This window comes from Archocentrus centrarchus, chromosome 3, assembly GCF_007364275.1.
Source record: "Archocentrus centrarchus isolate MPI-CPG fArcCen1 chromosome 3, fArcCen1, whole genome shotgun sequence".
In the NCBI taxonomy this organism is placed as follows: domain Eukaryota; kingdom Metazoa; phylum Chordata; class Actinopteri; order Cichliformes; family Cichlidae; genus Archocentrus; species Archocentrus centrarchus.
The window spans coordinates 13630955-13644662 of record NC_044348.1 but is presented as its reverse complement, the minus strand read 5'-3'; the positions used below and the strand labels follow the sequence as shown (position 1 = coordinate 13644662).

General features: G+C 38.2%; 1 protein-coding gene across 6 annotated transcripts in view; it reads left to right on the top strand.

Moving 5' to 3' along the window:
• The window catches only part of mybpc3 (myosin binding protein C3), a 37138-nt gene that overhangs the window by 3473 nt on the left and 19957 nt on the right, over positions 1-13708 (top strand). For 2 of the 6 annotated variants that reach the window (XM_030720710.1, XM_030720673.1), the window contains exons 2-14: positions 1359-1454; positions 3571-3648; positions 4024-4172; positions 4660-4777; positions 4904-4952; positions 6043-6081; positions 7632-7691; positions 8477-8500; positions 10383-10546; positions 10631-10763; positions 11021-11023; positions 11684-11808; positions 11893-11998. In XM_030720710.1, the coding sequence (XP_030576570.1) occupies positions 1359-1454; positions 3571-3648; positions 4024-4172; positions 4660-4777; positions 4904-4952; positions 6043-6081; positions 7632-7691; positions 8477-8500; positions 10383-10546; positions 10631-10763; positions 11021-11023; positions 11684-11808; positions 11893-11998 (1144 nt within the window). Of the gene's footprint in view, positions 1-1358; positions 1455-3570; positions 3649-4023; positions 4173-4659; positions 4778-4903; positions 4953-6042; positions 6082-7631; positions 7692-7836; positions 7840-8476; positions 8501-10382; positions 10547-10630; positions 10764-11020; positions 11024-11683; positions 11809-11892; positions 11999-13708 lie in introns of all 6 variants that reach the window. The other 4 variants (XM_030720692.1, XM_030720683.1, XM_030720698.1 and 1 more) reach the window with 4 other exon arrangements.

The window sequence follows — 13708 nt, the reverse complement described above, 5'->3', positions numbered from 1 at the left end:
GTGGTGGAAACTTTATAGTTGTGCAAGAGTCTGTAGAATCATTTTTTTATGGAGAATGTCATGCCACTTTAAAATCTAGGGCCTGGAGGAAGAAACAACATGGAAACAAACCATAAAAACATTTAGTTTCATGTCATGTTGGACCCCAGTATCCCCATAACAGGGAGCACTCCCCCCTGCTGGAAGTCAATTGGTGATCAGTTGTTGGTTTATTAGGATTGTGCATAGATCACTGAACAAATCTATGAGGTGCAATCCTGATTCCCCAGATGGAAACTTCTGTAGAAAGTGACTTTTAACAGTTGGGAGAGTCATTAGAAATACTCACTGTGTTTTCCCCAAAAATGACGTCATGTGAAAACTAAAGGGAAGAAAAAACTCGCTGAAACTACATGAGAAACTGCACAGTCCTTTAAATCAAAAATAATTGTCCCACAAGGGACCTGAACACTAGTCAGCTGGCTTAAAGGTCTGTGACATTTGACTTTGTCGCTATAACTGGAAACAGGCCTTCATTGTTGTTTCAGTAAGACTCAAATTGTACATAACAGATGGTAGAGAGGGAGAAGTCATCCAACCTAGTGGTTGGATGTCGTTGTAACGTGACTAGAAATCACACAGCTTCCTTCAGTTAGTTGCGTCCTGGGGCCTGTTGTCTTCAAACACAAATGGAATTATGACAAAAGTTATTGAGTTTATTTCCCAAAAAGTCCAACTATTCCTCTGTGGCTGTGAACACACCCAGTCACTCATTTTGCCCAGTATTTTACCGCACCTTGCAGAGCACTGTAATGTACACTGAGATGTTTGCCAAGTGTGTCACGGAGCAACATTTGTGCCTTCAGTCTAAAAGTGTGACCCTTTGTTTGGTTCTTGAAATAAACAAATCTCAAAGAAAGGTAGCAGGCTAATGTGCCCTGTGTGCTGTAAGTGACTGCCCACAGCTGTCTGTGGCTCATATCATGGCCACCTTTGCTCTGTCTGATGACGACCTTGACCCACACCAGCGCATTATTTCCTCATGAGTAACCGCCACTTGACTGGCTCTGGGGAAAGGCATGAGAGGCAGCTGATAACACATGGAAAGTCAGCGGGCCTTTCAAAAATGATAAGACATAAATATTTGGGCGATAAATGTTGGCCAGAGAGTATTTTGACAAAACAGTTAGAATTAGTTTTCTTTGTTGTTTTTTAGTCTCGCTTATTATTTTTCTTGTTACACTGTGTTCTTATATGTATGAATGTAACTTAAGCCAGGGAGACTGAAAACTTGCTCTTTGGAGCTGAATATTTGATAACAGTGAATGGACCGAACATTGATTGTGCTGTGCTGCTCACACATTGCTTGTTATCTTCAGCTGAGGCCCCTGCTGATGTAAAACCAGAACAAGCCCCTGCTCAGCTTGCAGCAGCTCCCGTACAGGAAGAAACTTCTGCCCCAGCACAAGCCGAAGGTGAGTTTATTTCTGTCACTCCTTCGTTCAGTTGCTGATGCTCATAGTGTCTATTTTATAAAACATATTGTAATAAGCTTCCCCTGAACGCTTGCAAATGCCCAAATATATTCCATTCCAAGGAAGACAGTGAACACAGCTGCTGAGAAAAGGCACTGCTTGAAAGCTATTTCAAGTTTTGAATATGCTGTGTTTTGAAATTGAACCCCAGGTCTCACAGGTCCTGTAATTCCATGCACTACATTTCTATATATATTTTCATAAAACTAAAATCAGGCTAATATAAGGCCAATCAATTCAATTCAGTTCAGTTCAGTTCGTTTATTTATATAGCTGGGTTGGGTGTGAGAGGAGGGACACAGGACAAAACGCATGCTGTTGAAAAGAGCCAGAGATTAATAATCACTAATGATTAAATGCAGAGTGGGGTATAAACACAGAGAGAGTGAAAAGAGGTGAGTGAAGAAAAAAACAAACACAGTGCATCATGGGAAGCCCCCAGCAGCCTAGGCCTATTGCAGGATAGCTAAGGGAGGGCTGGATACATACATACACACACACACACACACACACACACACACACACCACACACACACACACACACACACACACACATACACACACACAGTGCTGTGCAAAAGTCTTAAACTGACCCTCATCTTTTTATATTTTGTTTGAAAAATGAAGAATAGGTTGAAGCATATTGAAGCATGTGCAAACATTCATATATTATTACTATTTAAGGCAAAAACAGAGTTTGTACAATTCTAATGAGTTTGAAAGTCAACATTTGGTATGACCACCTTTATTCTTCAGCACAGCCTGAACTCTCTGAGGCAGCTTTCTTGTCATTTCTCTAAGAGGTTGTCAGGAATCGTTCTCCAGGCTTCTTGAAGGACATTCAAAGCTCTTCTTTGGATGTTGGCTGCTTTGTGTTCTGTCCTCCGTCAAGATGATCCCACACTTCATCAGTAATGTTCCACTGCTTCAGTAATGTTCCATTATGTGTTTTTCTATTCAGGTATGCTTTTACTGCACTGGCAGTGTGTTTGGGAATATTGTCATGCTGAAAAATGATCAGCCAGTTTCCACATGAAATTGCATGGTGGCTAAAAACTTTTCTGTATTCATAATTCCATCAATTTTGACAAGCGCTCCAACACCACTGGCTGAAATGCAGCCCCACACCATGACATAGCAACTACCATGTTTTACAGATGGCTGGAGACACTCACTGTTGTACTTCTGAGAATAATTTGAACCAACTTTGGATTAATCACTCCATCAGACCTGTTTACATTGATTTTCAGTCCAGTTCTTGTGTATATGACATTCCTCAGCCTTTTCTTCTTCCCTTCTTTAAGAATGGCTTCTTGACAGCCACCCTTCCACTGAGACCAATTTCTGATTGCAAACATGGATGGAATCAGATCAGATGTATCTCTCAGGACCTATGTGAGGACTTTTCCCTATTTCTTAAGGAAGTTACTTTCAGATACTGTTCATCTGCCCTAGATAGGCCTTCCACTTCTTTCTCAGATAATGGCTTTTGGGCTTGTTGGTCAAAAATACTATTTTATGCATATCAAGTTGTGTTAACTTTGGTATTTTTGCTAGGTTCAGCTCAAGACATGGGAGCAACATAGTTGCATGTTACTAGTAAAAAAGTGCCTTAAGATACGATTTAAAGTTGCTTCCTTGCTAAGTTGTACACCCTTGAGTTAGTTGCATTTTTTTGTGCATGAATGAGTCATAGGTCAGTGTTAAGTGGCTTAACACAAACAAACAAAAAACATTCCTCTGAAAATTGTTGGTACAAGGACTGGACTGAGAATGAGTAAAAAAGCAGCCAAATGTCAAAAGGAAAACTTAGAAAGTCCTTCAGAAAGCCCGGAGAACTATTGCTCAGACCACTTTAAAATTACAAGAAAGTCTGACACCAAATATAAATGAGGAGTGGCTTAGGACTTTTTTTACAGTACTGCACACACACACACACACACACACACACACACACATTTCCAATCTCATTGTACATCCTGTATAAGGACAATAAAGGCATTCTATTCTATTCTATTCTACTTCATGCTGTACTGTGAGCCTGTTGGATTTTCAGATGCACATCCTCCAGACACCAGACAGGACCTAACTGGACTCTTCACAGAGAAACCCCAGAGCGGAGAAGTCACTGTAGGTGAGTGGCTTCAAAATACAGGACACAAACGATTTGTTTAAGCATATATTTATGGTATGAGAATGGTGGACACACAAAAGCACAAATACTGGGAAATAATAATTAAGTAATGAAAATACAAAAAGATGAAAAATTGTATCCTTTCATTTGAAAACTAACATTTGTTGAAAAGCTATATCACACAACAGTGAATGTACACAATCAATAAGCTGATAATTTGTATAAAAAGTCAAAAGGACCCTAGATATGAGGATCAATTCAATTCCATTGAATTTTATTTATGTAGCACCAACAGTTGCGCTTTCAAATGTAGCAGCTTAAATGTAGTTCAAATGTAATTTCAAAATCAAATCCAGAGCATTTCTTTTCATGCAGGTGAGAACATCACATTTGTGGCTAAAGTGAACGCTGAATCGCTGCTGAAGAAACCCACAATCAAATGGTTCAAAGGGAAGTGGATGGACCTTGCCAGCAAGTCTGGAAAGCACCTGCAATTGAAGGAGACATATGACCGCAACACCAAGGTGGGCTAATGCTGAAAAAGAAACATCACACAATAAGCAACAAAGATACTAGAAGAAATTTGGATTAAGATCTGTTAAATTTTACGCTTTCTTTCAAAGAGTGCATAGACAAGTGCTCACATTGTTTGTCACTCAAAGGGCTAAAAGTTGAAATATGTAGCATTTTCCACTGAAGCAACAAACATGTTTTGCAAGTCCTGGTCTTCTCACTCTCGGTTGGGCAACTTCTTGCCTCAGGCAGTCATCCTGAAAACATGACAAACCGCAGGCACGCTATCTGCGAGGTTATGACACTGCAATGACACGGCAAAACCTACAAAGACCATTTAAGAAACCCAGAACTTCAAGGAAAATGAAAGATTTCAAAGGAAATGGAGCAGGAACACCTTACTGAAAACATCTCACAGACATGAAGCGCACAGATTTCTGGCTGTGCTTTAATGTATTGAAACATATCTCACAGCTCTCCTCACACACGTGATTGCAGGTCTACACATTTGAGATGCACATCATTGCTGCCAAGGCTAACTTTGCTGGAGCTTACAGATGTGAGGTTTCATCCAAGGACAAGTTTGACAGCTGCAATTTTGACCTCACCGTACACGGTAAATGTGTCCTTATTTCTGAAGCACTTTCTTTGACTTTTTTAAAAATTATTATTAATGTGACCCAGTATTTTTCATATAATCAAATCCCTGCTCTGATTAGTCAAACTGGATGCTTTCTTTCAGAGGCCCGTGCTCCTGAAGGCCTGGACATAAGAGCAGCTTTTAGACGCACGTAAGTTTTATAAACGAGCAAAATAACGTCATCGTTTGCATTAAATCTGAATCTGTCAACAATTTTGGTTTCCATTAAGAAACAATAGTGTATTTTGAGATTAAAAAAGATTCAGAAGATTTAAAAAAATCATTAAAGATTAAAAAAATCATTGTTGTTCACTCAGAGTTTAATTTCCATTTTTAATATCACAGCTGTAAAATTCATCCTGTCTTTACAAGGCTCATGTAAAACTATTTATCTTACATAATTCATGATTAGTTACACTTTTAATTCACACTTGAACTGAACGTTATTGTAAATGCCCAGTGTCTTTGCACTTCAGCTGATGATATTGCAAAGAAAAATCATCATGACTGAATTCAACTGAAAACAACAATATTTCTGACATATGAACTACTTACAATCATATCTCACACCTCATATATCCATTAATTAGAACATTCATTATATATCATATGCGAGCCATTCAAATGATCTAAATTGGACACCAGGCTGATTATAAGTGACTGAGAAATATTGTGATATGTGAAGGGGATATTTTGATACTTTCTTGAGATATATTTTCTTTAATCTCTTTCTATCATCAGAAAATCATCAAAAATAAATTTCTTTATCACATGAATTAAATTCTTTATATTCTGTAAAGAGAATTCACTGAATTAGTTTGTTTCATTTCAAGTATTTTTTTTAATCTTTCTTACTTTAATTCATCATCCACGGCTCTGTATATAAACAAGACAGTTTTTCCTTATGTACAATAATACAGAATATTTCTGAAGAAAGCCTAAGAAGGCCATTTAAAGGCTGAAGAAAAGACTTAATTATTTGACTACTGAGTTGAAGTAACTCCATCTGCATGTTTTTGGTAGATAACAGAATAATTGAAAACCACAGATACATTTTTGCACACGCTTTAAATCAGAGTCAGAGGGGGAACAAAACTGTTCACTGTCACCTTTGTACTGTACCGGATGATGAGGATTCAATAGATTATAAAGACAATGCACAAATACAGTTGCTTATAAACTGCAGTGGATTATTTTCATGCTGTATGTGAAAAATAACTGTGCAAATGCAAACCTGTCAGGAGTGAAGGCGGTAAGAAGAGAAGTGGACCAGGAGCAAGGTAGTAAAGGTGTTTGTTGCAGCAGTGGAGGCATGTATTCAAACTCTGAGGACTTTGTTAAAGAACAGAGAAATCGGGATGCAGATCAGAGACTCTTCTCTCTTCTGTGCCCTGCTTCTTCTCTGCCTTCGAGCCAAAGAAAACCAGTGTTTTGGATGGTGCAGATTTTTGAGAATGACAACAGAAGGAAGACCTTGAGAGCGAGCTAAACGTGGGACTTAAATTTCACAAACCAGAATGCAACGGCTAATTATAGCTGTGATTGTGTTAATCTTTGACTCTCCATATGTGGAGATTTGAGCTATTAAACTGTTAAGTAACGTGCGCTGGTTGCATCTGTCAGCTCCCTCTGATGTCCTCCTGGGTCTTAATCAAACACCAGAGCCAGCTGCACAAACAGCTACACGGCAAAGTGAAATTCAACGGTGGTTTGATCATACTGAAAGTGCAGGATGTGCTAAGACACAGGCTTTTCAGTAGCCATGCTCTTCCATAGGGGTTGCCACACAGAGGAAGTGCAGCTATGGTGTGTTGTAACTCCACCACATAAACCAGAGACTCACCTTCTAATCCTGCTGCTGGGTCACAGGCAGGAGACAAACACAGTCACATCTAGCGTGCCCCTGTTTTTATCTTCCATCCCATTCATTCAGCAACTTGTGTGTTTTCTTTAACCTTGAGTGTTTTGCTTTGTTCTTGTGTGAATGAATGCTGCTGCTCATGGAGGACAGTTCAGCTATTTTGGGAAATACATATTTTTACATATGGTTACATTCAAGTTTGTGCATTACATTTTAAGGTGGAACCAGGGAGCTGTTAGACTAATATAACAGGATTGGAAGGAGATGTAAACAGCCTGACTCGTTGTCTTAAGCATCCCTGGTTTTGTTCTTGCAGGGTGTCACACCCTCAAAAATGAATACTGCCTCACTTTGGATGCTTCTTTTAGTGCACTTCCATGTAACAAACTATGCTCACTGAATGTTTACTTCTGTAAATTTCAACAGGAATTATGGATACCACAGTTAAGCAGTTATTCCTGTTATAGTTTTCCAAGTCTGCTCAGAGTCTGACTGGACTCGTGTAGCTGCTGCGCTGTATTTGTGGGGCGTCTTGAACAAGTTCACACCAGCATTAACTGGACCAAACAGACCCCAAGCACCCCCCCCTCAACTCTATTACACCAGTGTAAATAAATGTGTATTTCCCCAAATGACAGCTGCTTCCTTAAACATGGCAACATCTGTCTCTCCAGCAAAACATCTGCCTGTACTTCACATCTTTCCACTCATTTCCTTTCAGTTTCAGAGTGTCCAGTCCAGTTTTTTTTTTTTTTTTTTTTTTTAAATTGCAGCATTTGTGTACTATACATGATATGCAAGCGCGCCTCTCACTTGCATATTGGAGTAAACAGGAAATGATTTACCTTGTCTGGAAATGTGGATTTGTTTTATTTCAAACAAACCATATATTTAGTAATAACATTAATTTATTAAAGAAATGGGAAAAGGGCAACCTGCCGTGCTACTGATGTTTTCTGATTTCTGCAGTAGCACAGATGGGAATGAAGATTCGGGAGAGCTGGACTTCAGTACTCTATTAAAAAAGAGGTAGGCAATTACAAACTAATAAACAGAATAATTAAAATGATTTATCGACTCTGAGGATACGGGAACTTGTTTTTTGGGTTTTTTTACTCTTTCTAATCTAAAACTATCAAACTTTCATTCCCTCTGGATTGACTTTCATCTTCAGAGAGTAAGCCACTTCTGCATTTGCAAACTAAAAGCCGGAATGATCACCTAATGGCACTGACCTGCAAGCAAATAAGCCTGAACATGAACTAACAATGCACAGAGATCATTTAAGGTGGCATGATGTGTTCATTATCTCAGAGCTTCCACATTTGTCTCTGGTCAAGAAAAAAAAAATGCTACCATTGTGAAACATATTCACATGCAGCCATTTATGTCTTGATTTTCCATCTTATGACATCCTGAAAATGAGTCACTGCATCATATCTCACTTTTTCTCACACTCTAAATGAATCCCCTGATCACCACCGTCACGCTTTCAGTGCTTCACCTGCATTTTTCTTTAAAACTCTGCAGGCTTAACACATTACATTCCTAAAATCTCTGTGTAGCTCACACTATAAGCAGACTGTATATTAAAATCCAAACAAAGCATATGATTGATTTTTGACTGACGCTGTAATTTCGGTTTAATGCGTGCAGGATTGCTTCAGTGCAGTTTAACCGCTGTAATGGTATTTAATGTGCTTTAAAAGCATATTTCTAATTTGCTGATTGCATTGCTTTTGAAATGCTGTGTTTTAACTTTTCTGGTTTGTTTTGCCATGTTTGCCTCTTGGGTTCTACCTCTGAATGAGCAGCAGTTTCTTAAAATCCTCAAATCGGTAAGAAACTGCTGACACGCTGTCTGGGTGTCACTGGGAAACCTTTTGTTGTTCTGTTACTTGTTTATTCCCGTGACAATAGACATTTGACTGTAATAATTAATAATAATGCCAGAATTGATCCTTGTTATGCAGCTGATTAAGTGACACTGTTAATCTATAACATAACCATAAATACAGGATTTAATTGTATTCAATACGCAAGACTTACTCATGTTTACAGTATGCTGTTGCCTGATTGTTGCTAAAATATTTCAGTTATGTTTTACCTTTAGTCAAGAAAATATTGTTAATTTCTTTGTAAAACACATGCACAAAGATGTTCCCAATATCCATTCAAGTTTAAATAATTCTACATAATATGATGCATTGAAGTCAAACCAGGCAGATAGATTTAAATAGAAGTTTTCTCAGCACAGCAAGATAACAGGTGACAGGTCCACAGAGGGGCTGAACATCACAGGCAGTGCATGCAGTTCAGATAATCTAATGCATGAAAGGGAGTGGCTCATATTTGTAGTGAAAGTGCTCTAAAAGCCCTTCCAAGGCACAAAATTAGTATTTATCTGAGAGATATTTATGACTAAATAGGGATTATATTTATTAGTATTTGCTGGAAAATCTGAGCATCTCATTGTTTTTCAAATCTGTAACTGTTATTGTAAAGCTCCTATATGGGAGGTGAGCAGCATGGCTAGACTATAAAAATAATGAATTTCAGCCATGTCAAATAAATATTCTCAACTATGGGGCAAGGAAAATGCATTTTTTTCCAGGATTCCATTTGTCTGAGACAAATATATTTGTACTCAATATATTTTTGCTGTCTATATTCTTGCTTTTCTACCACGGCTCCTTTTCCCACTAATCAGTTGTGTATTTAATGGATTGGAGGTTCTGATGCTGGCAACTGAGAAAATGCGGGACAAGCTTTTAACAAGGTTAAACTGCAAGTGAATATAAAATTTAATTTATGGTCCTACAGGAAGTCAAATCCCAGCCAAATGGGTGAAAGTCTTGCCAATCATGCCTTTACCACCTCTTTAACCTCATTTCATTGATTTTTTTTTTTTTCTAATCATTAAGTCTTTTGTTGGAGAGAAAGTACATTTCCCTCAAAATGTAACTGACACTGCAGTTTAGGAATTAATTTTTAGGAAGCAGGGTGAAAGTACACCATATAGACAAAAGTACTGGGCCACTTTTGAATTCAGGTGTTTTCATTGCCACAGCCAAGCACCTACCCACCCCCCCCAAAAAAACCCACAGCAACTCAGTCACAAAGTGGCAGACCACCTAAAGTTTCAGAGTGAGGACGCTGAGTGTTGCAGTATTGAAGTGCAAAAAAGTCACCAACGCTCTGCTGACTCAATAACTGCAGAGTTCCAAACCTCCTCTTTAACATCAGCAGAAAAACTGTGCGCCAGGAGCTTCATGGCATGGGTTTCCATGGTCAAGCAGCTCCTGTGGGTGTCGTGTGTGGGTGGCCTGGTACTTTTGTCCATATTATTTTTTAAATTCTTGCAATTAGATTTAACTACATAACAAGAGATGCATTTTTATGAACGTCATAGTGACATTACAACAACAGAAGATTGCAAAAGATCACTTTCATATAAAAACTGTATATTATCTACATATGCAGCCCATTAGCACAAGTTTGTAAACAATGTATTGAAGTGACTACTCAGCAGTTGCTTGTCAGTTTATTAGTAGTGAATAATGAAGTGTGATGATAGCAGTGATAATAGCCAATCTGAACATGTCAGTTTTTTCAGCGTGTTTTAGTGACTGTACCTGTTTTTAGAGCCTGCTTCCTTTCATTTATTTGTGTTATCTGAGTGGTTTTAACATCTCTGTCTGGTGGATTCATGTGTGTTAGGACTGTGCAGGTGCACACAGACGTCGACGTGGATGTGTGGAATATTCTCAGCCAGGCTCCTCCTTCTGAATATGAAAAGATTGCTTTTCAGTACGGTATTACCGACCTGAGGGGCATGCTCAAGAGACTGAAGAAGATGAAGAAAGAAGAGAAGAAAAGTGAAGGTTGGTGTGCTGAGGTTGTAGCAATACTAACAAAATTTAAGACAGAGAGTGATTATTTTATTTTGTGTATGCTTTGAAACACAGCTTTCCTCAAAAAGCTGGATCCTGCCTACCAAGTATCAAAGGGACATAAAATAAAACTGGCTGTTGAGGTTGCCAATCCAGATATTGAGGTGAAGTGGCTGAAAAACGGGCAAGAAATTCAACCAACTGGAAGGTCTGAATACACCCTATCTGTAAACCATCAAGCATTCAGGAAAAGAAGCATTTTTATGAGTTTTATTTTTATAAATACAAGTATGTCATTTGAATAAATGCCACATGCTACAACAATTTGTGGGTTGAATTAAAATGCAACACTCTCCCCACATGGGCTTTAAAAATACATACAGCCATGTGAATGAGAAACACTTTCTTTCATGTCTAAGGTTTTACATATCTCTACATAATAAAAAAAAATCATCTGGTCTTTAGCAAGTCTTAAAATTAGGTAAATACAACCTCAGATCAACAACAATACACAAAATATTTGTTATTACTTTATTTATGAAAAAATAAGCACACAAGTACATGGGAATTAAGAGGCTAAGTAGCAGCCAGGAGCTGCTTATCAAATTCACTTGATTAATTGATCATTAGTAAGTGTGTGTACCTCTATAAATGCACAAGTTTGGACAATTTGCTAGTCTGGAGCATTCAGGTGTGTGTGTTAACACAGTAACAAACAGGAAAGATATCAGCAGTGACCTTAGAGACGTCATGTGTTGTTGTTCATCTGAAGTTCTAAATAATTTTAGAACCTGCTAAGGATGGCTTTTTATTATGTTCTGAGAGGTAAAACTTTAGAATTAAAAGAATTTAAAGAATTTAGAATTACACTTTCTTTTAAACACAACTATAAAAATAAACAACAAATGCACAAGAAGAAGCACAAAATACCAGCAATAAAACAAAATGATAAATAAAGAGCATTCTTAACTGTATTACTGAATGTTTTTCATCTCTCTCTCTTCTGCCTCTTCATGGCCATCATTTTGTTAAATCATCAGCAAGTAAGTGTCATAAAGGCTATGTTACGATATTAAAAACAAATAAAAATAGTATTTTCATTGTGTGATAATCATCCTCCCTGTCAAGGTACATATTTGAGAGTGTTGGCAACATGCGGTACCTCACTATCAACCACTGCTCCCTGGCAGATGATGCAGCATATTCCTGTAAAGTGGGAGATGAGAAGTGCACTACTGAGCTCTTTGTTCAAGGTATTCACAGCATACCATATCCAGCACAGGCATGCAAAATAAAGATTTTCAGCTAAATCACTTGTTCTTATCTGTTTTTTGCAGAGCCTCCAGTCCGGATAGTGAAAAATCTGGAGGATCAGATGGTCATGAAGGGTGAACGGGTGGAGCTAGAGTGTGAAGTCTCAGAGGAAGGAGCAAATGTTAAATGGTTAGATATTCTTCTTTATGCTCACAACTAAACTGTCAGTAGATGAAAATCCATGTCCCAATTTATCAGGAAGGGTTTCCTTACAAGCTACATAATCATTATTAAATCAAATCAATGAATCATGAGTGAATAAAAAAGCTTCCAAACTGCCAACTATCATTAAATTATATTTAATCAGGATTAAATTTAGCCTCTTTTTTTAAATTTTCATTCACTCCTAAACAGTTGCTCAGAGACCCAGCAGATGGCATTTGAGGATGTCATGTCTGCAGACAGATGCCAGGCCTCAGAGACTATGAAATATTGCTACAAGCTGTAAATTATCACTTCAATGAAAAGGTTGCATGAGCCATTCAGTATGTCCCGCTTGACCTTTATCTAAAGTGGGAAGTTGCTGCAAATGCACACGAGCTATTATTGTCTGTCCAGAGTAGTTTTGTCATAACAAAGTACAAAGATCAACACGTGTATCGTGAAAATCTGATAAATTCAATATTGCAAAACATTAAAAGTGTCATCATCTCAAGTTTACAAGGTTAGACACACTAAATGGCCCAAACAGGGACATGTGGCAATTTGCAGAAATCACTCATCCTAAACTATTTGTCTCATTTGCTGGAATTGGGCTAGTATGAATTCAAAGTGTATAAAATATGTCTCTATTTGACCGTTGGATCTCAACTCTGCTTTTGGAGACGTCCACAGACAAACATGTTGCCAAGTGATGAATCCAGCATACATGCTATAATATTCTGTTTAACTGATCAAACAGATTAAATTTCTAAATGTCACAACATCTCATAGGTCAAAAAAGGCACCTTTAACACAAGGAATGAACCAGTGTTATGTCTACACATAATAGACAAGTTAACAAAGAAACTATTTGCATTGTACCTTTAGGCATTTTGTCACAAAAAAGATTTTAGTTAAATCTATGAAAAATGTCAAAAATAACACAGTTTGACAGGCATTAAATAGAGTATCTGTACCAACAAGGTGATTCCCAAAGAGCTATTTGGTGAAAACTGGCACGGTGTGCAGTGTCCTTAAAAAAGTTGAGGAATCTGGTCAAGTGGAGGAAAAAGGAAAAAGTGCCTGATCTAAAAAAAACATCTACAGTAGATGAACAGTATTTGAAAATCATGGCCTTGAGACTTAGCAAAAATGAGCAAAGACCCAAATACAGGACCTGAGAGATGCATCTGGTCCTTCAGTTGATCCATCTACTGTTCACTGAAGCATCATGAGAAATAGTCTCAGTGGAAGGGTGGCGGTCAAGAAGCCATTCTTAAGGAAAGGAAACAGGGAGAAAAGGCTGAGGTATGCCACATTACATAAGAACTGGAATGAAAATATATGGAAACTGGTCTGCATTTTATTATTAGTGATTATTAATCTCTGGCTCTCTTCCACAGTGTGTCTTTTGTCCTGTCTCTCACCCCCAACCAGTCATGGCAGATGGCTGCCCTTTCCTGAGCCTGGTGCTGCTGGAGGTTTCTTCCTGTTAAAAGGGAGTTTTTCCTTCCCACTGTTGCCAAGTGCTTGCTCATAGGGGGGTTGTTTGATTGTTGGGGTTTTCTCTGTATTATTGTAGGGTCCTTACCTTACAGTATAAACTGCCTTGAGGTGACTGATGTTGTGACTGTCCATCCATCCATCCATCCATTTTCTTCCGCTTATCCGGGGCCGGGTCGCGGGGGCAGAAGCCTA